We start from the raw sequence: 21,949 nt of genomic DNA on the forward strand, positions 1-21,949 counted from the left end.
ATGAACCATGAGATCACCACCTGAGCCAAAGTCAGACCCTTAACCACCACCCAGGTGCCCAGCAGACTTTTTTTTTTAAAGACTATCCTTGAAGTTCACCACCCAGCTATAGCACCTGGGATTTCAGGCACCAAAGTCACCAACCTTTGTAAAAACAGAGAACAGTAGACACAAAGAATAAAATAGTTTGGAATATTTATGGGTAATATGAAGAACTGATTTCCTTTTCCAAAGAGTTTACAACTTCTGGAGACTAAACGGTGGCACACCTGGAGGAGCAGGATTAGGAATGAGTACGTTCAGGGTGACAGTTATGGAGGGGACTGGGAATAGCAACAGTGCTTGGTCCACAGGGCAGACTGAGAAGACAGAGCTGGGGACCACCCGCTGAGGATCCACTCTGCTTCGTCTTCCCAAAGACTAGAGTCACAGCACATTAGGCATGATTTTGGGTGCTTTACAGGTGCTACAATACAATCTTCACAATAACATCATCTTTACAGATGAAAAAATTGAGGCTCAGGGATGCTAAGTTACTTGTCCAAGGCCACATGGGTGGTAGTAAGTGGACAGAGACGTAAGGTGCAGATGTGTTTATCTCCAATGCTGTTGCCCTCTCCACTAGATAACCCCAACTTCATCTAGAATATTTTTCATCTTTGCCCCTCCCAAATAAAACCAAATGAATTTGTCTTAGTGAGGAAGGAAGAGGCGAAAACAGCTAGCTTTTGGATCAGTTATGAGGTCAGGGTAGGGAGACAAGGCCATATGGGAAGGATTCAGGAAGACAGTTAACATTAGTTGAGAGGGAATTGTGTACCAAGCACTAACCATGCACTTTTTACACATCATGTGATTTCATCCCAATAACCCTAAAAAGCAATCATTTTATACATAAAGAAACTGAAACTTAGGGATGTTAACTTACCCTAAGTCATAATGCTAAAAAGAGCAGAAGTGAGGCCGGGATTTGAACTCGGTCAGTCGGGTCTCAAATCCTGTGCTCTTTCCCTTGAGCCCCATGCCCTGAGCAAGCACGCTCCACCTTTTCTTCTTCCCATAAGTGCCCCAAACTAAAGTTTGGGTAATGCTATTCTATAAAGAGATCTAACCAGTAATTATATATAGCAGTTGAACAAACAGGAGTCTGCTTCTCAGAGGAAATAAGACTATCATCTTGACCAAAGAATTTAACAGACAAAAAGACAGAGGCTTAGAATGTATATTTTTAAATGCTGTGACCCTCTGAACCTCTGTATGAGAGTACAGCTGCCATTTTCATAAGCTATGTCAGTGAGGCTCGTCACCAATGGGGCTAGAGCCACTGTTGACAGAAGAGTCCCCCACGAGATGGACTTAGCAGTGGCTGGGCAATGACGCAAAAACCCAATCCAGTCCCCAAAGCAACACGGCAATGAATGACAGAATCATCATACAATGGGGCCAGTCCTTGAGACAGGGTACTTTTTGCTGAGTTGGCTCAGACTTCGGTGAGAATGGCAACCCATCGGCTGTCCACACTGGGATAACTCATAGTGCAGACCACTTGCACGTGGAACATTAAGTAAACACACTTCTGTCTATACCAGACTCTCCATCTTTTGTCTTCAAGTCAAGCACAAGGCCAATGCCCACCTCTCTCATGTGGAAGCGGAGCCCTTCAGAAACCGTGCTGCAACGCACCAGTAGCTGCTTCTGAGTGCTCAATTCCACCCACATCTGGCTCTACTTGGGAGCTAAATTCAGCAGAAGTCTCCAGGGTCAACAAATGACCCTGAATAAAAATAGTCTTGGAAGTCTGTCACAGAGTAGGAAAGGAAACAAGACGGCAGGGTGATTCACTCCAAATGGAAGCTCCAAAACCCAAATGCTCATTTTTGTCCCAATATGAGGCCAACGTGCAAAACAGGCACAGAGCAAACTGTCCTCTTCTGAAGGCCTCTGAAAGTGGTTGCCAAAGAATTTCACAGGGAAGCCAAAAAGATTTAGTGTGCCATTCACCTCTCCTGTAAATCCGACTATGGTTACTTCTAACTAGAACTCTGCACCAACTGCAGACTTACACATGCTTTAAGACCACCCAGAGTACCTCAGGTTTTGCCCTGGGCAAGAAAGAGGTACCCTTTGTCCCACCAAATTTTCCAAATGACCAAGCAGCCACAGAGAAAGAGTACAGAGGTTGTGTGGGGTGTGTGTGTGTGTGTGTGTGTGTGTACGTGCATGTGTGTAATTCTACAACTCATTCGTCCTGCCCTCACACGGTTAAACTATATTAGATAAGAACAATATTTTGAGAAGATTGTGTGCATTTTTTAAGTCAAGAATTCCACTGGTTGAAGAATAATCAACCAACATTTGATGGCGTAGTTAACTCATGTAAAAATGTATGGAACACACAGGTGCCCAGCACGACAGGAAACACAAAAGGATCAGAGATGGGTTTGTTTCACAGCCACTCACTGGCACTGTCCTCTTCCAAAATCCTCTATCTAATTTGGCATTCACAATTAATACTCTTTTCTTAAAGATGGTCCCCCCTCCCAATTGCAATGAGTCTTAAGGACCACAAAACCTAGATCCACATCTGGATAGGCTCTCTGTCTCTGAGGACCTCATTATTTGGTGGGAAGGCTGGTATGCAGATAACAACAATATAACCTGACCGGTTCTCTTAACAGTTAGGACCAAGCGTCCATGTATCCTGGGGACACAGGTAAGAGTATAATTAATCCAGACTTGGAAGACTGGGAAAGACTTCTCAGAACTGGTCTCAAAGGACGAGTAAGAGTGACAGGCAGAGTATGTGAGCAGGGGTGAGGAAAGAAGGAGGACATTCCAGGCAGTGAGAACAACCTAGGCCAGGGGTTCTCAACTGGGGATAATTTCACCCCTCCCCCAGGGGACACTTGGCAGTATCTGGAAACATTTTCAGTTGTCATAAATGGGAAGGAAGTGGTCCTACTTGGCATCTGGCAGGTAGAGTCCAGGGGTGCTGCTAAACATCCTGCAATGCACAGGACAGCCCCCCAAAACAAAGAATTACCCAAGCCCCAAAGTCAACGGTGCTGGAGTTGAGAAGCCCAGGTCTAAGCAAGGGTCTGATAACAGGTTGTGTTAGGTTAAAAGAAGTTGCCTGCAGCTTTGGCAGTCACGATTTTAAATGACCGCTTATATGGAAGAGAAAAACCGGTAAGAAAAGAGGGGAGGAAAAATTAAATTTCCAAGGAGCCAAGATACGAGGCTGAGCAGATGCCTGATGCTCAAAACAGCGACCATCACCAACAAAGTTAGGACCCCTGGAAGCCTACGGTGTATTTCGCTGCCCTGTGAAGAGCATCTCCCCGGGATGCTGTCCTCGGCCCAAGATCAGCCCTGAGCAGCGGCTTGCATTTTCCCTTTTACACACACATATGGCTGAGTGGGGAGCAGGGGAGCACAGGAGGACCAGATGTCCCATGCAGCTGGCTCTGCCGGGATTCTAAGTTGGAGAGAGGGCGCAGGGCTGCTGTTGGTGCTGAAAGAGCTCAAGTTCAAGAACGGCCCAGCAAAGAGAAAAGGAACCAACCAAAGGGCTCCAGGTCCCGAAAGGAAGTGGCTGCAAAGAAAGCAGAATATGGTGGGAATACTGTGGCCGGCGCTGCAAGCGGTCAGGTCATTAGGGTTGCTGGCAGGAACCAGGCCTGACCACGGAGATGGGAGGTGTCTGCGCAGGCATCTCCCTCCTGGGCACAGTCCCTTGAAAATGCAGCAAGGAGCTCACCACTGCCACCAAAGCCACCAGCACCTCCACCAAAAGGGAAAAAGAAATAAATAGAACAGATCTCCTCCGGCAAGGGACTTCTAGGACAGAAAGAAAGCGACCTTCAAAATACTAGCAGTTTTTCGTACAAGAGTAAGAAATATAAATTGAAACTCCTTCACAGATAGACTAACACACATCACCCCTTGAATCTTGCCTCATCCGATTCACACGCACAGACACACACTGACGTCAACTTTCGAAAATAATAACAGCATGGGGGAAAGTTACATCAATTGTGACAGCTGTCTAAAAACCAACTTTTAGCTCCAAGAGGGGAAGAAAGGTCGGCAGAGTAGGAAAATGAAAAGATAATTCCAAATGAACAATGTCAAAAAACCTTTAACGAACTAACCTTTTCTCTCTCTTTTCTCTCTCTGTGCAAGAAAAATGCTGTCACCAGGAAATGTGTTATGTACCCAGCATCATGCTGGGTGCTGCTATCAGGAAAACTACTATTGAGTTTGGATGCTACAGACCCCTGAAACAGCTACAGTGTTCAGTGCCTAACTATGTTACAGACCACAAATGAAGAGGGCCTTGCAGAAGAGCCAGGTGCAGAGCGGAGGACAGGACCCCCCTGACAGGAGTAAGAGAAGGAGCCAGAGCTTGGGAAAGGCAAGAATGATTGGGCTCATGAACCCACATCCACTTAAAGATGAAATACTCAAATTTTGCCTATCTACGACCATAAACTACACGGGGTATGGCCCAACCACCCGTGTCGCGAGAGATGAAAACACTTCTACGTCACATAAGTGCATCTGGATCTGCAGTGTTTCCAGTCACCTTTTGCAAAGTGAAACAAATGTCCAAGGGCCACAACAGCATAAGCCCAGTAGCTGACACAACTAAACACTAAAACTGCCTGGAGGGATATCAGGGTGATAGGAAATCCTGACTATCAGAGAGAGAGAGGACTGCTTTCCACCTGGGTAAAAGAGGAGGGCAGGGGTACTGCTAGTACCCTTTGCTGAGACTGTGTTTATCGCTACCGAGAACCAACTACTCCCGAGTTAGAAGTAAACCATGAACAATCACTGAACCTGCACATTGACAATTGCACCCAATTCTCAGAGCTGTCGGCTATACACACGGACGAGACACGTACAGATGCATGCACGTGTCTGAACAGCTAGGACCTTGACTGACTTGGCGACTGAGTGTGAAGGCAGCCCTACTCTAGCTCTAATGAGCTTGGTGATTCCTCCCACAGTTCCCCAACACCAACTCCTTCTCCTCCAGACAACTTAGTGTATTCACTACCACCAAACAGAACCACCTTTCTCGCCTCCGCTCTTCTGCTCACACCACTGTATCCACCTGGAATGTTCTCCACCTAGACCAATCTTACCCATCCTTTGCAACTCACCTGAACTTCTCTATGTTGTGTTTCCCAGCCAACCTAGAGCACCTCTCCCTCTTCTGAACTCCAGAACAATTCATTTGTACAATTTCTTGGCCGAGAATCACCTTACCTCTATAAAGCTTAACTCTTCTATTGTTTTCTTAACTTTTTATTTTAATCAACAGAAAAATTTCCACTTTTCTCCCTGTCTTCATTGACATGCCACCTCTTTGAGGGGTAAGGATACATCTTACAGTTTTGGGGAAACTCCCACCTTACCTCCTAAAGTACTTTGCACAATGTGGAACCAAACTGCAAAGTTAAGTTTAGGCTCACTTTAATTTTTTTTTTCATGTTTATTTATTTTTGAGAGAGAAAGAAAGACAAGGCATGAGTGGGGGAGGGGCTGAGAGAGTGGGAGACAGAGGATCTGAAGCAGGCTCCAGGCTCTGAGCTGGTCAGCACAGAGCCTGATGCCGGGCTTGAACCCACTGACTGCGAGATCATGACCTGAGCCCAAGTCCTACGATTAACCGACTGAACCATCCAGGCACCCCAAGTTAGGCTCACTTTCATAATGTTCCTTAAGATTCCAGCCCCATGCTTACTTTGCAACCAATGATATGTAAAAGCAGAAAAGAATGTAGGTGCTGAAAAATTGTGAACATCCTCATCGTTTCACAAATTAGGAAACTCAGACACACAGACTGGCTCAAGGTCAGTTTGTAGTTGAGAGGTATAGAACTCAGATCTGTGCCCCTGTTCCATACTCTGGGAAGCCTGGCCAAGAGCAGAGGAAAACCCTATGGGGTCTGCAATTCCAAAGATCAAAAAACATTTTTTTAATTCTTAAATTAAAGTTAACAAGGGGCAATTAATACTAAGAAGCAGGGTTAGTTAAGCACTCAAACCTAGATCATGACTTTTACTTTATAAGCTTTTGGAGTGATATTTAGCTATAAACCTTGCAAGAAATGAGGCTAGAACTTCCAGGAAACACCTCCTCCTTCCCCCCCAAAAAAGACTCAGTTATTTTCAAAACTCCATTTATTGTAATGTCTAACAAAATAAAATCAAAACTACTTAAAAAAAATTTTTTTAATGTTTATCTTTTTGAGAGAAAGCTGGGGAGGGGCAGAGAGACGGGGAGAGAGAGAATCCCAAGCAGGCTCAGTGCTGTCGGCGGCCACAGCCCCACCCGGGGCTCCCGCGCAGAAACCACGAGATCATGACCTGAGCCGAAACGAAGAGTCCGAAGCTTAACTGACTTAGCCACCCAGGCGCCCTTCAAAACTACTTTACAGTTGTTTACATTTTACTGTATCAAGAGTGAAATAATCACACGTCGAAGGGTTTTTAAAATAAATTAGTCTTGGAAGCCCATTTTGGGCGTTGAGTCGTGACTACATTCTCAAGGATGTCGGTAACACAAGGGCTCCATCCATAACTGCTTGAAAAAAACTGAAACCATGAATGCCTTGTCAAATTCAGACAGTTTATCTTGGCACTGGCCAGCAGAGCAGTCTCTTCGATGTCTGGAAACGTGTCTAATTACGTTTAGGAGAGTAACTAAAAAATAGCCAGTGTCCCGGGACAGCTCAGGGACCGCTCCACAGCATCCTGAATGACAGGATGGAACCGCGCCAGAAAAAAAGGAAAAAAGGGAAAAAACAAGAAAAAGAAACGAACCAAGTGTAAAACCAGGATGAGACCCGAGTCTCTCTCCACAACAACCCTCCAGCCTCCCCAGGGCCTTCGTGGCCGCCACAACTCTCCCTAAAGTTCCTATTTTCCTTTACCTTTGTTTCCATTAGGTCACCCGGCCCGCCCACACCACTCACCTGGGGCCGCGCGCTGGCCGCCCGCACACCACTCGCACCCCTCCCCCCACCCCCCGCGTCCGGACAGCGCCCCGGACACCCATCTCCCGAGGGCGCAGCCCTGGGGCTCGACACGCCCCTTACACTCCGAGGCGGCCACACCCCGGGGCGTCCTCTCTCGGGAACGCGCGACCACCGAGCTCCGCGGGCCCCCAGACACCCCCATCCGGCCGCACTCCATCCCTCGAGCTCGGCGCGCCCCTGACACCCCCAGTCCCGCCGCACCGCAAGGGCGCCCCCTCTCGGGAGAGCGCAGGCTCGCGCCCGGGCGCACGGCCGCTCCGCCCTCACCTGAGCCGGAGGTTGGCCATGAACTCGGGCATGGAGACGGTGTCCATCAGCACGAAGTCCGCCTTGCCGAACTCCAGGCTCTCCTGCTCCGCCATGGCGCCGGCGCACGGGCTCAGGTGGGCGCGGACGGGCTCAGGTGGGCGCGCTCGGGTCGCGGGGGGCCGGCGGGGGGGCGCGCGGCGAGCTCGGGCGGGGTCGGGGCGGGGCCGCGGCGCCGGGCGCGGGGCTGCGGGGGAGGGGGCGCCGCGCGCCGCTCGGCGGGTCCGGGCCGGACGGAGGCCGCCCCGCTGCTCCTCGGCGCGCTCTCGGCCGGCACGGCGCACCCGGCAGTTTCCGCTTCTCCCGCGGCGGCTGCCCGGAGCTGTGGGGGACGGGACACCGAAACGGAGACGGCGGCGGCTGGTCCCGCCTCTGGCCTTGGTCTAGCCCCGGCCCCGCCCCGCCCCGGCCAGGCCTCTCCAGCTCCGCCCCGCCCCGCCCCGCCCCGCCGGCCGAGCAGCCCGCCCCCGCCGCGGCGCAGGCCGCCGCCTCCTCACCTGGGCGGCGCGCACGCGCGCGGCGGGCGGCGCGGGCGCGCGCCGGGCCCGGCCTGGGCGGCGGGGCGGCAGCGCCCCCTGGGGACGGGCGCTGGAATCTCGCGGGGCGGGGGGGAGGGTGGGCGGTGCCGAGGAGGACCGACGTAGGAAAGTGGGTGGAATCAGGTTTCCAGAATTGCCTGCTCCACGATACTTGATGGCTGCCCACTGAGTTCCAGAAGCAGCTCGTGGAGATATTGCGAAGATAATTCTTTATGATTGGTTCTATCACCTTGCCGCGAAGCCCCCCTCCTCCTCCTGTGCTCGCGTCCTCTCCATCCCCGAAATGATGGTTCGCCCACGGACTGAGAGAGAGTAATAATAGCTAACATCTGGAGGACACTTAAAATGCCCAGAGCCTTGGAGAATTCACGTAACTTGCCACATCGCTAGGAAGTGAGGAAGCCACAGTTACATCCAGGTTGCTCGAGTTACGAGCCACATGGCAGAATGCTTCCCTTCTTCAGTGTTCCGTGATCCATCTTTCTGTTCACTGACCTGAGCATGCCATCCGACATTACCTTATATTATTAATAAGTCTTTTTAATATATGAATGCATCATCTCCCTAGGATTATTGCAGGCCTCTTGAGCACAGGGCCATGCCCTAAATTTCTTCATATCCCCGTTGGCAACCAGCAAGTAGCTATTGTGCTGCCTTGCTTATGTCGATATGAAATCCGCACCGGTTTAATAGAGTGGAATGAGTTGTAAGTGGTCTCCAATTTATAGATACATTGGTTGAGCTTGGAAAATTCTTTTGGAACTTAGACTACATTTTCCCGATGAAGATATATTATCTTCTGACTTTCTAAGGCAGCTGCACCTCTTCAGACTTGTGTTTCCCTTAAGACCATCTTCTAGGAAATCTGCTAGGAAATCTAGAGGCTCCCAAGGACCTGGCTGGGCTCCAACTCCATGGCTGAATTTGAGATGAGTAAACCAGACGGAAGGACCCCGCTCAGGGCTTGCTTCCGCTGCCAACAACCGACTCTAGCCAAGAGAGAGGGGAAGGCAGCTTGATCACCTCAGGAGGGAGCCACCTCTGCCATCAGGAAGCCACCCCAGGGACACCTGGGTGGGTCAGTTGGTGGGACTCTTGATTTGGGCTCAGGTCATGATCTCATAGTTCGTGAGATGGAGCCCTAGTCCAGCTCCAAGCTGACATCGAAGAGTCTGCTTGGGATTCTCTCCCTCTCCCTCTCCATCTGCCCCTCCCCATGTGCTCTCTCGCTCTCTCTCTCTCTCTCTCCAAAAATAAATAAACTTAAAAAAGAAAGAAAGAAAGCCACCCCAACTCCTGGCTCAGGCAGAGCTCAATTGCAGCCTACCATTAGCAGCTCTCCCTCTTCAGAAGGCACCTCTCTGGCTCTCAGTGTCCTCGTTTGGGGAATAAGGCCTCTGGGCTAGACACTTTCCAAGGTAGGGCTGTCCTTTGCTTGGATCATTATGTGGGTCAGTCAGTGGCTAAGCAGGTAACTGCATAATATGGTACATTCCTAAAATGTTTGTATTGGTGAGGCCATAGGAGTGAGGGATGGGACAAAATTTAAGATTTAAAAATTTTTAAATTTAGTAACTTAAATTTTGTGAAATTTCGAGCAACCAAGGGAGCACACTCAGTGACCCATTGGAAATGGATGTGTGTGTATTCCCTGAGCCCTGGGGTTGTTAGGGCAAAAGTAATCCCACAGTGGGTAGGATCTACAATGGGATGTAGCTGTAGTTTTCAAATGAACAGAGCAAAGGAACTCTTGTGTGTGTGTGTGTGTGTGTGTGTGTGTGTGTGTGTGTGTGTGTGTTTTATCAGTATCTTGGACAGGAGCCCAACATATAACACATGTACAGAACATATGCAAAATGTATTTTATAAATTTATAAGCCCAAATTAATATAAAATCAGGCATTGAGACCAGTAAGGCTCTTTTGCTGAACCCATGTCTGTCCATTGGGGGTCCCTATCATCTTAAATCAGCTTCGGGATTCCGATTTACTTTTGAACACTGTTTTGGTTGTACAATATCAAGAAAATCCTGATTTACATGGGGAAGCAGTAATTTGTTACTATTAGAGTGTTACATTCAGCCTTTTTAAAGGCCAGTGCACAGCTACAAATTTATTAATCAATGATACATTTACAAAATGTTTCAATATACACAGAGACAGCCGGAGAAACGAAACACTGAAATATGCATTTGAAGAAGATAATATAGAACAGGTTTGCTCATCATTAATCTCCTTTGTGATAACGTTTAGATATAAACACATTTGGATATGTATGTTTGTGTTACAGCTTAAAATATACTAAAAGCCAGGGGGCACCTGGGTGGCTCAGTGGGGTAAGTGTCTGACTCTAGATTTCTGCTTGGGTCATGATCTCATGGTTGGTGAGTTCGATCTCTACATCAGGCTCTGCACTTACAGTGCGGAGCTTGCTTGGGATTGTCTCTCTCCCTCTCTGCCCCTCCCCTACTTCTGCTGTCTCTCTCTCTCTCTCTCTCTCTCTCTCTCTCTCTCTCTCTCTGTGTGTGTCTCTCAAGATAAATAAATAAAATAACCTTAAAAAAAAAAGGTGGGGAGCACTTGGGAGCCACAGTAGGTTGGGTATCTGGCTTCAGCTCAGGTCATGATCTTGCAGTTCATGAGTTGAAGCCCCACATCAGGCTCTGTGCTGTTAGCATGCAGCCTGCTTCAAATCCTCTGTCTCCCTCACTCTCTGCCCCTCCCCCCCACTCTCTCTCTCTCTCTCTCTCTCTCTCTCTCTTTCTCAAAAGTAATAAACATTAAAAAATATTAAAAAATAAAAAAATAAATTAAAAATATACTAAAAGCCAAAATAAAAGTTACGATCACCAATAATGAGACGCACTGACATGATGAGTGATATCATCTCCTTGGAAAGAAATAATAATATCACTTACCTGCTAAAAATGTATCCACTACATCTAATTATGAAGAAACACCAAATAAACCCACATTAAGGAGCATCCTACAAAAAACCAACCTGTACTCTTGAAAAATATCAATGGCTTGGAAGACAAAAAAAGGCTGAGGGACTGGTCCAGGTTAAAAGGCCCTAAAAAGACACCACAGCTAAAGGCAGTTTGTGACCTGGACTTTAACCAGAACAATGTAAAGGACAATATTGGGACAATCTGTGAAATTTGAATACAGACTGTAAATTAAATAGTAGCATAGCATTACTATTGGTTTTCCTGAATTTGATCATTATATTGTGGTTCTGAAGGGAATGTCCTTATTCTCAGGAGATGGATCCTAAGTATTTAGGGGTAAAGAGTATGATGTCTCAAATTGTTTGGCAAAGAATAATAATAATAATACATGTGGATATGTGTATATATATATATATAGAGAGAGAGAGACAGAGAGAGAGAGAGAACATGAGCAGGGGAGGGGCAGAGAGAGAGACACAGAATCCGAAGCAGGCTCCAGGCTCTGACTGTTAGCACAGAGCCCGACACGGGGCTTGAACTCACGAACCACAAGATCATGACCTGAGCTGAAGTCGGACGCTTAACCGACTGAGCCACCCAGGCGCCCCCTCCCACACATTCTTTATATTCACCAATTATTAATGTTTTGTTACATTTGCTTTATCCATTTATCTCTCTCTCTCTCTCTCTCTCAAAAATAAACATTAAAAATTTTTTTTTTATTTTAAGAATGTGTGGGAACTTTTTTGCACTCTTCCTCTAATTTTTCTGTAAGGTTGAAATTATTTCAAAATAATAAAGTTAAAAAATCAAATAACAGTCTAAAAGTGTCCTAACATAAAAATGTTTATTTTTTAGAAATCCTATAATACTTAGAAATTAAAGTCACATCAGAAATTTGCACATCAGATGTTCCACGACTGAAGAAGCCACACACACTTTGAAAACTCTGGTGAGGAGTGTCTGTAAGGTCTGGTTCCCACAGATATGCTAGGAGATTATAGATACCAAACAGACCATTCGAAACCCCAAAAATAATTTAAATAATTTATCTTTTCAATATATTTATAATTTAAATAATTGAATATGTAAATGTCATCAAATATGCCCCAAGGAGGGTGCCACCTGTTCTCTGCCTGAAATTCCCTTCCCTGTTGTCTCACCCCTCACCCCTATGGCCTAGCTAACCTCTGCTCCTCTCTTACCTCTCAGCCCCAACATCACTTCCTCCAGGAAGGCTTCCCTGATTTCCTAAGTGAGGGTTGGCTGTCCCTCCTCCGTACCCCCACAGCACTCTGGAAATGTCACTCCCATTCAACACTGAATACACTCGAGCCTCTTGTCCATCTCTCACGAGAGAGAGAGCCATGAGGTCTGGGGCCATGTCTGTTCTGTTCTTGGATGTAACTCTGGCACCTGGTAGCACAGTGCCTCAGATGTGAAAGCTCTTAATACACACTTGCTTGATAAATGAATAGGGGATGGTCTGTGAATCTATGGGTTATGGGTTGTGCGATGTGAGGTTGTCAGCAACCCCCTCCCCCCCCCCACCCCCACCGCTTGGTAGACTTTCTGCATTAAGGTCAGTCTTTGTGCAGCGTTTACCTTATTCTCATCTCCTGCCCCTAGAAGCAGGTTTCAGGGCTGTGTTCACTTCTGTCCTGAGGCCAAGCCTGTGCACTGTATGTTCACATTAAACAAAAGCTATTGTTCCCCAAACTCCTCTGCAGTTGACCTGCTACTGGCTTATCCTTGAAAATCAACTCTGAATTTTCCAAAGCAAATATTTGCTCCCGTTCTCTCCCAGAATGCTTCTGGGCTGCCCCACCTCCCTGCCCTCCCTTCACCAGGTGCCCTGCATTCAAGAAGACAGCTCACCCCAGCAGGAGTCCTGCAAGACAGAAGCAAGAAGGCCAGGAAAAACAACATATTCAAAGGCTCTTGTATACATTTATTTTATAAGCTGAAATCATCCTAGAGCAGAAGTAGAAAGGAAACTTTATGTTGCAAAATAACTTGATAATGCACTCACATCCATATTAGAAATTACGTGGAACTCTCTGCCTGAGGTATTATCCAAAAGATGCTTCCTCCTCTTTCATGCTGAAGACTGGATTTGAACTATGAATGGTACATCAAAGGCAGCGTGTATGCTCTCTGTGGTTACTGATGCCTAAGTTTTTTTAAAGTAAAAGCAGACCCAACAGTTGCCTCACTGGTATCCCTGGTGGCTTGCCCACCTATGGACCTCCCTGCTCCACTCCCCTACCCTTCTATAGACATCTCACAGAACAAAGGAAAGGGAAATTTCATCGCTGAGCTCACTGTCATGCACCACCCTGAAAGCCCAGAAAGTGACTTAAAAAGTTCATTTTCTCACCTATAGCTATTAAAGACAAAGATCAGCTGGCCAATTGCTAAGGACCTGGCTCTTGGTTCTAGGGAGTTCTTCTTTCTTTTTTAATTTTTATTTAATTTGTTTTTTAAATTTACACCCAAGTTGGTTAGCATATAATGCAACAATGATTTCAGGAGTAGATTCCTTAATGCCTCTTACCCATTTAGTCCATCCCCCCTCCCACACCCCCTCCAGTAACACTCAGTTTGTTCTCCATATTTATGAGTCTCTTCTGTTTTGTCTCCCTCCCCGTTTTTATATTGTTTTTGCTTCCCTTCCCTTGTGTTCATCTGTTTTGTATCTTAAAGTCCTCATATGAGTGAAGTCATATGATATTTGTCTTTCTCTGACTGACGAATTTCGCTTAACATAATACCCTCTAGTTCTATCCACATAGTTGCAAATGGCAAGATTTCATTCTTTTTGATTGCCGAGTAAAACTCCATTGTATATATATGCACCACGTCTTCTTTATCCATCCATCCATCGATGGACATTTGGGCTCTTTCCATACTTTGGCTATTGTTGATAGTGCTGCTATAAACATTGGGGTGCATTGGGTTCTAGGGATTTCTATGCCTACTGTCCCTGTGGATCTAAAGCTGTGCTTACCTGTGATAGTGTTGAGTTGGGAACAAGGATCTTTCCTTAACTCTTTGGAAGGGCTGATACTGCAGACAAAGCTCCTTTTAACATAGTCAACCTGAGCAGGGAGGAAGTTGGGGTATATCAGCTGAAGAGAGGAAGGAGAGAAGAACCCACTGTCCTTTGATGAAAACATGTGGACTTTCTCTCCCAAGACAAGTATATTAAGCACACACAAAAACCAGTTTATACATGGACCCCTCTGTCCCTCTGCCCAAAATAACCTGTCTATGGATCCCAGGTTAAGAAGCCCAAGCTAAGGGAAGGGTCATACCACAGGTCCTAATCTTTGGGGAATGGAGAAGAATTCAAGAAACCATCATTGTCAGTATCCTGTGAGTCATCAGATGGGGACTGTCCCATAGCACATTCCCAAGCGTGGGCAGAGAAGCCACATGTTTATGGCCACAGGAAAGATAGCGTCCATGGTAGAGGAGGCAGCCTGGGACAGCCTCCAGAAACTCTTCCTGTCTGTGAAAACATAGTTTCTGACTATAAACATCTCCCTGGAATGTATCCTCTTTACTAATTACAGAAGTGCTTATCACACTGAGTTGAAGTTGGCTGTCCAGGCCTCGTCCCTAAAGTCTCCAGGACAGAGGCCATACTCTACTCACCCTTTTATCTCCAGCCCTCAAGCTGTGCCTGATGCCCTGTACATATTTTTTGAATCGCGTAGATGAATTAATTAGTGAGCTTATTTATTAGGAAAATGGGTGTGTGGGGGTGTAGTATTCTATTTCAAGGAGCCTGTGGCATTTCTCCAAGCCCCAAGCCAGAAAATCACTAACTCTCAATCTATCCTGGCCATTGGAAGTGGTTCTAGAACTAGAACATTTGGGGGTGTGATAGAAACCCACCAGAGGGAAAGCAACAAGGCACGACCACAATCAGTTGATGGATTGATAATGTCTTAAGGCAGGATGTATCAAACCTTAAAGTGTGTACGAATCACTTGGGATGTTGTTAGAAATGCAGGGTTTCAGGTCCCACCTCCAGCCTACTGAATCGAAATCTGCATTTTGACAAGATTCCCAAGGGCTGCTGCTGTTGGTTTGCAGATGATACTTTTTTTTTTTTTCATTTAAGCAATCTTTACACCCAGCCTGGGGCTCAAACTCACAAGCCCGAAATCAAGAGTCACACGCTCTACCAAGTGAGCCAGCCAGATACCCTACAGACCATACTTTGAATAGCAAGATTTGAAGGAGTCTCAATGGTTGTATAATCAAACATATACTCCCTAGGGAAACTGAGTCCCAGGAAGAGCCCCTGCCTTTGACTAGGTCAGAGCAAGGTGCTGGTAGAGCTAAGACCAGAACTCAAAGCTTCTGCTTTGAGTAGTGGGTAGTCTCCACTGCCCAATGTGGCAGTGAGCATTTGTGAGACAACATGCTGGGGGAGGAAGATAGAGAAGTCAGGGAGGGCAGCACCCTGGATCTTCTCCAGGTAACCCCAGTCCCTTCCTATTCCTATTTTTAATTGGGGGGGGGGTGGCCTTCTTTTCTCCATATTTTTTTTTTCTCCTCTAAAAGCTTGGTGTAGATGGGAATGCAAGCTGGTGCATTCCCACCAGCTCTGGAAAACAGTATGGTGGTTCGTCAAAAAATTAAAAATAGAACTACCCTATGACCCAGCAATGGCACTACTAGGTATTTATCCAAGGGATACAGGTGTGCTGTTTCAAAGGGGCACATGCACCCCCGTGTTTATAGCAGCACTATCAACAATAGCCAAAGTATGGAAAGAGCCCAAATGTCCATCCACAGATGAATGGATAAAGAAGATGTGATATATATACAATGGAGTATTACTCGGAAATCAAAAAGAATGAAATCTTGACATTTGCAACTACGTGCATGGAACTGGAGGGTATTATGCTGGGTGAAATTAGTCAGAGAAAGACAAATATCATATGACTTCACTCATATGACGACTTTAAGACACAGAATAGATGAACACAAGGGAAGGGAAGCAAAAATAATATAAAAACGGGGAGGGAGACAAAACATAAGAGACTCTTAAATATGGAGAACAAACAGAGGGTTACTGAAGGGGTTGTGGGAGGGGGGATGGGCTAAATGGGTAAGGGGCATTAAGGAATCTACTCCTGAAATTGTTGTTGCACTATATGCTAACTAACTTGGGTATAAATTTAAAACATATATTAAAAATAAACAAACAAAAAACTGGAAATTCAAAATACAAAAAATAAAAAATAAATAAATAAATAAAAGCTTCGTGTAGAGGTTAAATAAGATATTGCTGGGGCTGGGAAAAATTTGGATTCTTTTCTTACCTCCACCTGACAAAGTAGCAACTATTCGGTACTAATATCATCCACCATTAATATTCGATTAGTATCTATAGTGCTGACACTCCAGGAACAGTGTGACATCATTCCCAAGGTGACATCTTCTAATCTGTCCCCCAAACTCCCTCTCCTCCTGCCGTTCACCCAGAGTTTCTCAACTGGTGAGCTTTGGCAGTATTCATCTCCTAGAATGAAGATCACGAAATAAGATGATGTTAAAATGCACAGTGTGAAAAATAAACAAAATACAATGTAATGCACAGTGTGCCCCTCTGACTTTTTTGAATCAACAAGATTAATTCCTCGGACTATCCAGAAGTAGAAATGATATGAGCAGTGCTTCTCTCCAAATTCTAACAACCTGAACCCTAAAGAAATGATACAGGGGAAAAGTAGAAGCCACAAAACCAGGAGACCTCAGAAGCTATGTAGTCCAGTGTCCCACCCAATGTCTGAATCCCCTCTACTGTGTGCTGCAATGCCAGACTTACCTGGGCCACTTGACTCTTTCAGCCACCCCCATTCCACGTAGATGTCACCACACAAAAGCAGGCTCCAGGCTACCCCCATTCCACGTAGACGTCGCCGCACAAAAGCAGGCTCCAACACCATTTCACTCAGTCTTACTCCTGAGTCACTCCCCAGACACTCCATGCCCTGAATCCCAACTGTCCCATCTTCTTGTTACTCATTACCCCTATTTATGAGCTTGGTTTGTCCTTTGGATCTGATAGTCCACCAAGATAGGACCAGGTCGAAGTGAATTACAATCAAGGAGGAGAGCCAAGGTCACGGCCAGTTAAGGAAGAGCCTCCTATTTTTCTCAAGTCGATCTCCCTCTTAGAGTTTCTATCCGTAGAATTCTAACACAATTATCACTAAACTCCGTAAAGTCAGCCTTCTCAGTGTCTAAGGTCTGTGTCTGACTGTGCTTAGCCACGTCACAGTCACTTTCTCCTAGTGTCCCCACCCCTTCCAAGTCTCTAATTAGCCCTTCTGTACTGAGCAGGGTTTGGATCAGAGGAGCATTTTCCCCATACAGTTCTCAGGAGGCCTTAGGGATACAGTGGCACCCAAGCTTTAGATACTTGTACCGAGGCATCGATGGCGGCTGGGGATCTTCATTTCAATAAGCAGCTCAGGAGATTTTGCCGCAGGTGGGCGGGAGGCCTAACTTGGGAGAAATAGTGATGGGAATTTTGGTGCCAGACACATCAGAGATCAGTTCCTAGCTTCGCAACTTACTGCCTGTGTGACCTTAAACAAATTAGTTTATCTTTATAAGCCTCGGTTTCCTCCTCTCTTCTATACTTCTGAGTATTAAAACCACAAGGTGAGATGTCTATATAGTGCTTTGTATAATTCAAGGCAGGTACTGAGCATTCACTAAATACAAGTTAGCATTGCTGTTAGTGTAACTGCTTCTTTTATCTTCAGGATAGGGAACGTATTTATTTTTTAATGTTTGTTTATTTTTGTGGCAGAAAGAGTGTGGGCAGGGGAGGGGCAGAGAGAGGAGCCAAAGTGGGCTTTGCACTGACAGCAGTGAGCCCGATGCAGGGCTTGAACTCACCAACTGTGAGCTCATGACCTGAGCCGAACGAAGTTGGATGCTCAACCGACTGAGCCCCCAGGTGCCCCCAGGATAGGGAATGTATTAGCAGGCAATTTATCGCATATCCTTTTTAGCTGACTGAGATTTCTAACAGATGCTGGTGAGTCTTCTGATCACCCTATGACTTCTCCCTATGTCAGCTTTGTGATTCCTCTCGGTAATTCGTCACCATTTCCATGCACCATTTCCATGGGCCTTGCACTTAGTAGGGGATCACAATTTGCTGAGTATTTTTTAATGAGTGAGTGCCATCTGGCCAGGGCTTCTTACTACACTCCCACGGCAACATCACCTCTGTTGTCACCCTTCTCCAGTGCTCTCCAGCATCTTCTGGACGGTACAGTGCTCGTTTGGTTCCCCATTGCCCCATCACTGAAGAGTGCCATCCCACAGATGACTTCTGCCAATTTGTATTTACTTTGTTGCATTAAGACACCCAGTGCATTTCATCATATACGCTCTATGCATATGTTGCATTTTTAACTAGACAGATAATGAGCGATGAAGCCGGGAAAAGGAGAGTAGTAGTTGAGGCGGTGGGTGGGATGTGCTTTGACGGCCAGGTCATAGACTGTCTTTTTCTTTTCACAGAAGTGTTCAGCATAGTTCTTTGTCACCAAAGAATTCATTCAGGGGAGTTGAGCCTGCACCACAGATAGGCTACATTCCAAGTTCTTGGAACTACATTCCAAGTTCTCCATCAATGAATAAATGCACGCAGCAGCCATGCAGAGCACACGTGTGTAACGACAAGGAGAGTGGGGCTCTGGCGTTCGGGTTGGAAGGGCGGCAGGGCATGGGGTTAGGAGCAAAGGCTCAAGGAGGGGCCGGTCCTGCCATCGTGCACTATGTGGGACCCCCGGACAAGTCACATGAGCCCTTCCAGACTCAGTTTCCTCTTCTGTAAAGTGACGGTAATACGAATACCGACCTCACATTGTTGCCCTGAGAACTGATTGCAATAAGGTACATTACACACTTTGTATGGGGTCAGGTACATAGGGCTCGATAAATGGGAGCTCCCAGGGCATCAGTCCCCACCAGTCCCCTGAGCTGGGGCTTCAGTGTGGCTCATAACTGAGAGAAGGAGGAGTTCTGTTCTGGTTCTTCTTTTGACACCCTGGTTCTCTGGCATCCTCTTATCTGTTCCTTCGTGTGAGGCTGGGCATTTCCTTGTAGCTCAGCTGATAATGCTAATTGCGGGGAGTCCGCGACCTCTCCGTCTAGGGTTTCTCAACCTTCAGTCTTGAAGGTACAGTGACTTCCTGGCTTCCCTATTCATGCCTTGTCACCTGAGTTCCTAATTGCTCTTGCACAGCCAGGTACCCCTCCCAGTGGAAATGCACACACACAGGGCACATCCGTGCAGAGCTGTTCCTCGAACCCCAACCCCTGATCTTGTGGGGTTGCTTCGGGAAGGTTTTACAGACCAATGAATCCTAAATCTGGCTGGTCATTAGATTCACCTGGGATGCTTTTATTTTTTTTAATGGTTATTTATTTATTTTGAGAGAGAGAGAGAGTAGGGGAGGGGCAGGGAGAGAAGGAGAGGAAGAATCCCGGGCAGGCCCTGCACGGTCAGCGCAGAGCCCAGCTCAGGGCTCCATCCCACAAACCAGGAGATCATGACCTGAGCCAAAACCAAGAGTCGGATGCGTAACCAAATGAGCCACCCAGGTGGCCCCAACTCACCTGGGACGCTTTAGCAAAAGATGCAGCTTCCAGGATCCCAGGCTCAGTCCTTTTGAATGGAAATCTTTGTGGCCAAGAGCCACTATAATAAGAACACCTGGGGTCACACACGTAAAAGGAATCACCGCGGAGATCCGTGTTGCCTGGTAAGTTAATGGCCGTCAGGTCAAAGTGGTCACTCTCTCTTTTACATGGGAAGAACAGAGGAAAGGTTAACATTTTGAGTTTCCCACCTCAAGCTCTTTTCCAGAATGTACCATCAGCCTGCCTTATTAGACTCCGCACCTAGTATTTCTTAAGTGTTCTGTATTGTCTCCTGCAGGTGAAGTCACTAGCCACTGATTTTATTAGGAGAGCGTGCCTTCCAGCTCCCCCTAGCAAACCTCTTTGAGGCGCTCACTTGCCTCCAGCCAGTGCTGTGACCTAGACGTGTTAAGGATCCAGCCTTCCGCATGTACTGCGTTTGCCTACACCACCTAAGATGCCCGAAGAAGACTACACTTTAACTGCAGCCCAAGAGAAGTATGGGAGGGCCAGCTCAGCCTCTGGGAAGAAGAAGAGGAAGAAGGAGGAGGCCTATCTTGGTTACATGGGGGAAAATCCTAAAGCAAGTGAGTTGAGGCTCTCCTGATGGAAGCTTAGAATGGTCGAGACCCGTGTCATGTGAGTGGCCCTGGGTGTGTTCTTGATTTCAGCTTTTCTCACACAGGGGTCCTTCTTCACGCCCAAATTCCTGAAAAGTTGTGTGCAAACAGCTTCGATAAACTGGATCTGCAGATGGTTGCTATCTTTTCCCACTGGGCTCGCTGTCTGTTGGCAGTAACTCTGAACACCTGAGCTCTTCGTGTCTCTCTTGGATCTGTTGACAGGCGATCTAGAAATTGATTCTTAAATGCCCTCTTACAGAGAGAGGATTCACCACCTCGTCTGTTCTTATTCTGTGAAGAGGCACTTACAGCAGGTCTTCACTAAGTGGTGCTCTGTACTTCGAATGTACCTAGCACGGGTAGGCTTTCGTTCCTCCTTCCCGCCCACCCAACCTCACTTCGTAGCCTACAGTTGCAGAGAACAAAATCAGAGAAGGCTTCCCCTCTGGAAGAAGCTACGGGGAAGAGAAGAAGGTAATTCTGTGACAGATGTAAGAAGGCTTGATTTTGAATTTTCTCCATGACGATAGGGCAGGGCTGAGTGTTCACGGGTGATGGTTACAAAAGCCCCCTGTATTCCAGGGGTTTCATTTGGACTCTGTTGCTTATCCTAGGAGAAGAAGGGGAAAATGGGATGAAGGAATGCTAGGAGAAGGAAAGAAATACGTGATATAGGGCCTGGTTTCTCAATCCCAGCACTTAACGTTTGGGGGCTGCTTCATTCTTTGTTGTGGGAGCTGTCTGGAGCATGGTGGGATTCTGGGCAGCATCCCTGGCCTCTACCCACTGGATGCCAGTAGCACCCTGTCTCCCAACTGAAAATGCCCAGAGACATTGCCCCCCACTGAGAACCTGCATTTTCTGGAAGGGCTCTCTGTGCGAGTTCTTGGACTGAGTAATCCTCTAATCATTAGTCTGTCCTTGGCCTGTCCTTCACTGCGTGGGTCTGGCAGGCCACTCTGCTTCTGCAAGTCTCCCAAGGGTTGGGTCTGTGCCTTGGGTCAGCCCCTCAGGGCATGTGAGGATAAAGCATGTTGGTTGGATTAATGTATGGAGCGTCTCAGTAGAAGCCAGGTCTGCTGGGGAGCTCAGATGGAAACGATGTGGTCTGTATCGCAAAGGGGCTCACAAGTCCTGCAGGATGGGCCCACAGAGGACATGGAGAAACCTTTCAACTACGGCTTCAAGCCTTTCCTTTTACAAAAAAAGAAACTGAGGCCCAATGTGAGAATATTACTTGCTTATATGACATCTCATGCCCATCCAGAGCTAGGATTAGAGTCCTGGGTGGGTGATTCTCAGGGCACCTGAGATCATTCTCCTGATGATTCCAGCTGCCACTCTAACTTTAGACGAAGTCATGAATGACATAAAGTGGCGTGTGATGCAGGTTCTGAGAATATACAGAGCCCTGATCTTTAGTGGGAAGTTGTAGAACACAGATAAGCCAGAGGAGTTCTTGGGGAAGAATCCTAAAGGGTGGATAGGATTTGAAAGGTGGGGTTGGGTGTCAGCATGGTAGGTAGAGATGGGAGATCAACAGTGGTATGGAGACCAGAAAACGTAGGGACACATTCGAGGAAGAGCGAGTTTTCCCAGCGTGGCTGGAGATCATGTCGGCACAAGGAGGTAAGGCTGCAAATTGAGAAGTGTTCAAACAAGATGCTTACTAATACGAAATACAGAGTGTGAACATCTACTCTAAACTTCTATCAGGGCGCCTGGGTGGCTCAGTTGGTGAAGTGTCCAACTCTTGGTTTTGGCTCAGGTCATGATCTCATGGTTCGTGGGT

General features: G+C 46.9%; 1 protein-coding gene across 2 annotated transcripts in view; it reads right to left on the reverse strand.

Moving 5' to 3' along the window:
- MYO1D (myosin ID) overlaps window positions 1–17,677 on the reverse strand; it is a 368,653-nt gene extending 350,976 nt beyond the window's left edge. Inside the window, exon 1 of one of the 2 annotated variants that reach the window (XM_045488082.1) lies at window positions 16,695–17,677. In XM_045488082.1, coding sequence (XP_045344038.1) covers window positions 16,695–16,726 — 32 coding nt within the window. In that variant the 5' untranslated portion in view covers window positions 16,727–17,677. Of the gene's footprint in view, window positions 1–7,318; window positions 7,729–16,694 lie in introns of those variants that run through there. The other variant, XM_045488080.1, reaches the window with a different exon arrangement.
- Between the last annotated feature and the right edge of the window lie 4,272 nt (window positions 17,678–21,949).

This window comes from Leopardus geoffroyi, chromosome E1, assembly GCF_018350155.1.
Source record: "Leopardus geoffroyi isolate Oge1 chromosome E1, O.geoffroyi_Oge1_pat1.0, whole genome shotgun sequence".
Lineage (NCBI taxonomy): Eukaryota > Metazoa > Chordata > Mammalia > Carnivora > Felidae > Leopardus > Leopardus geoffroyi.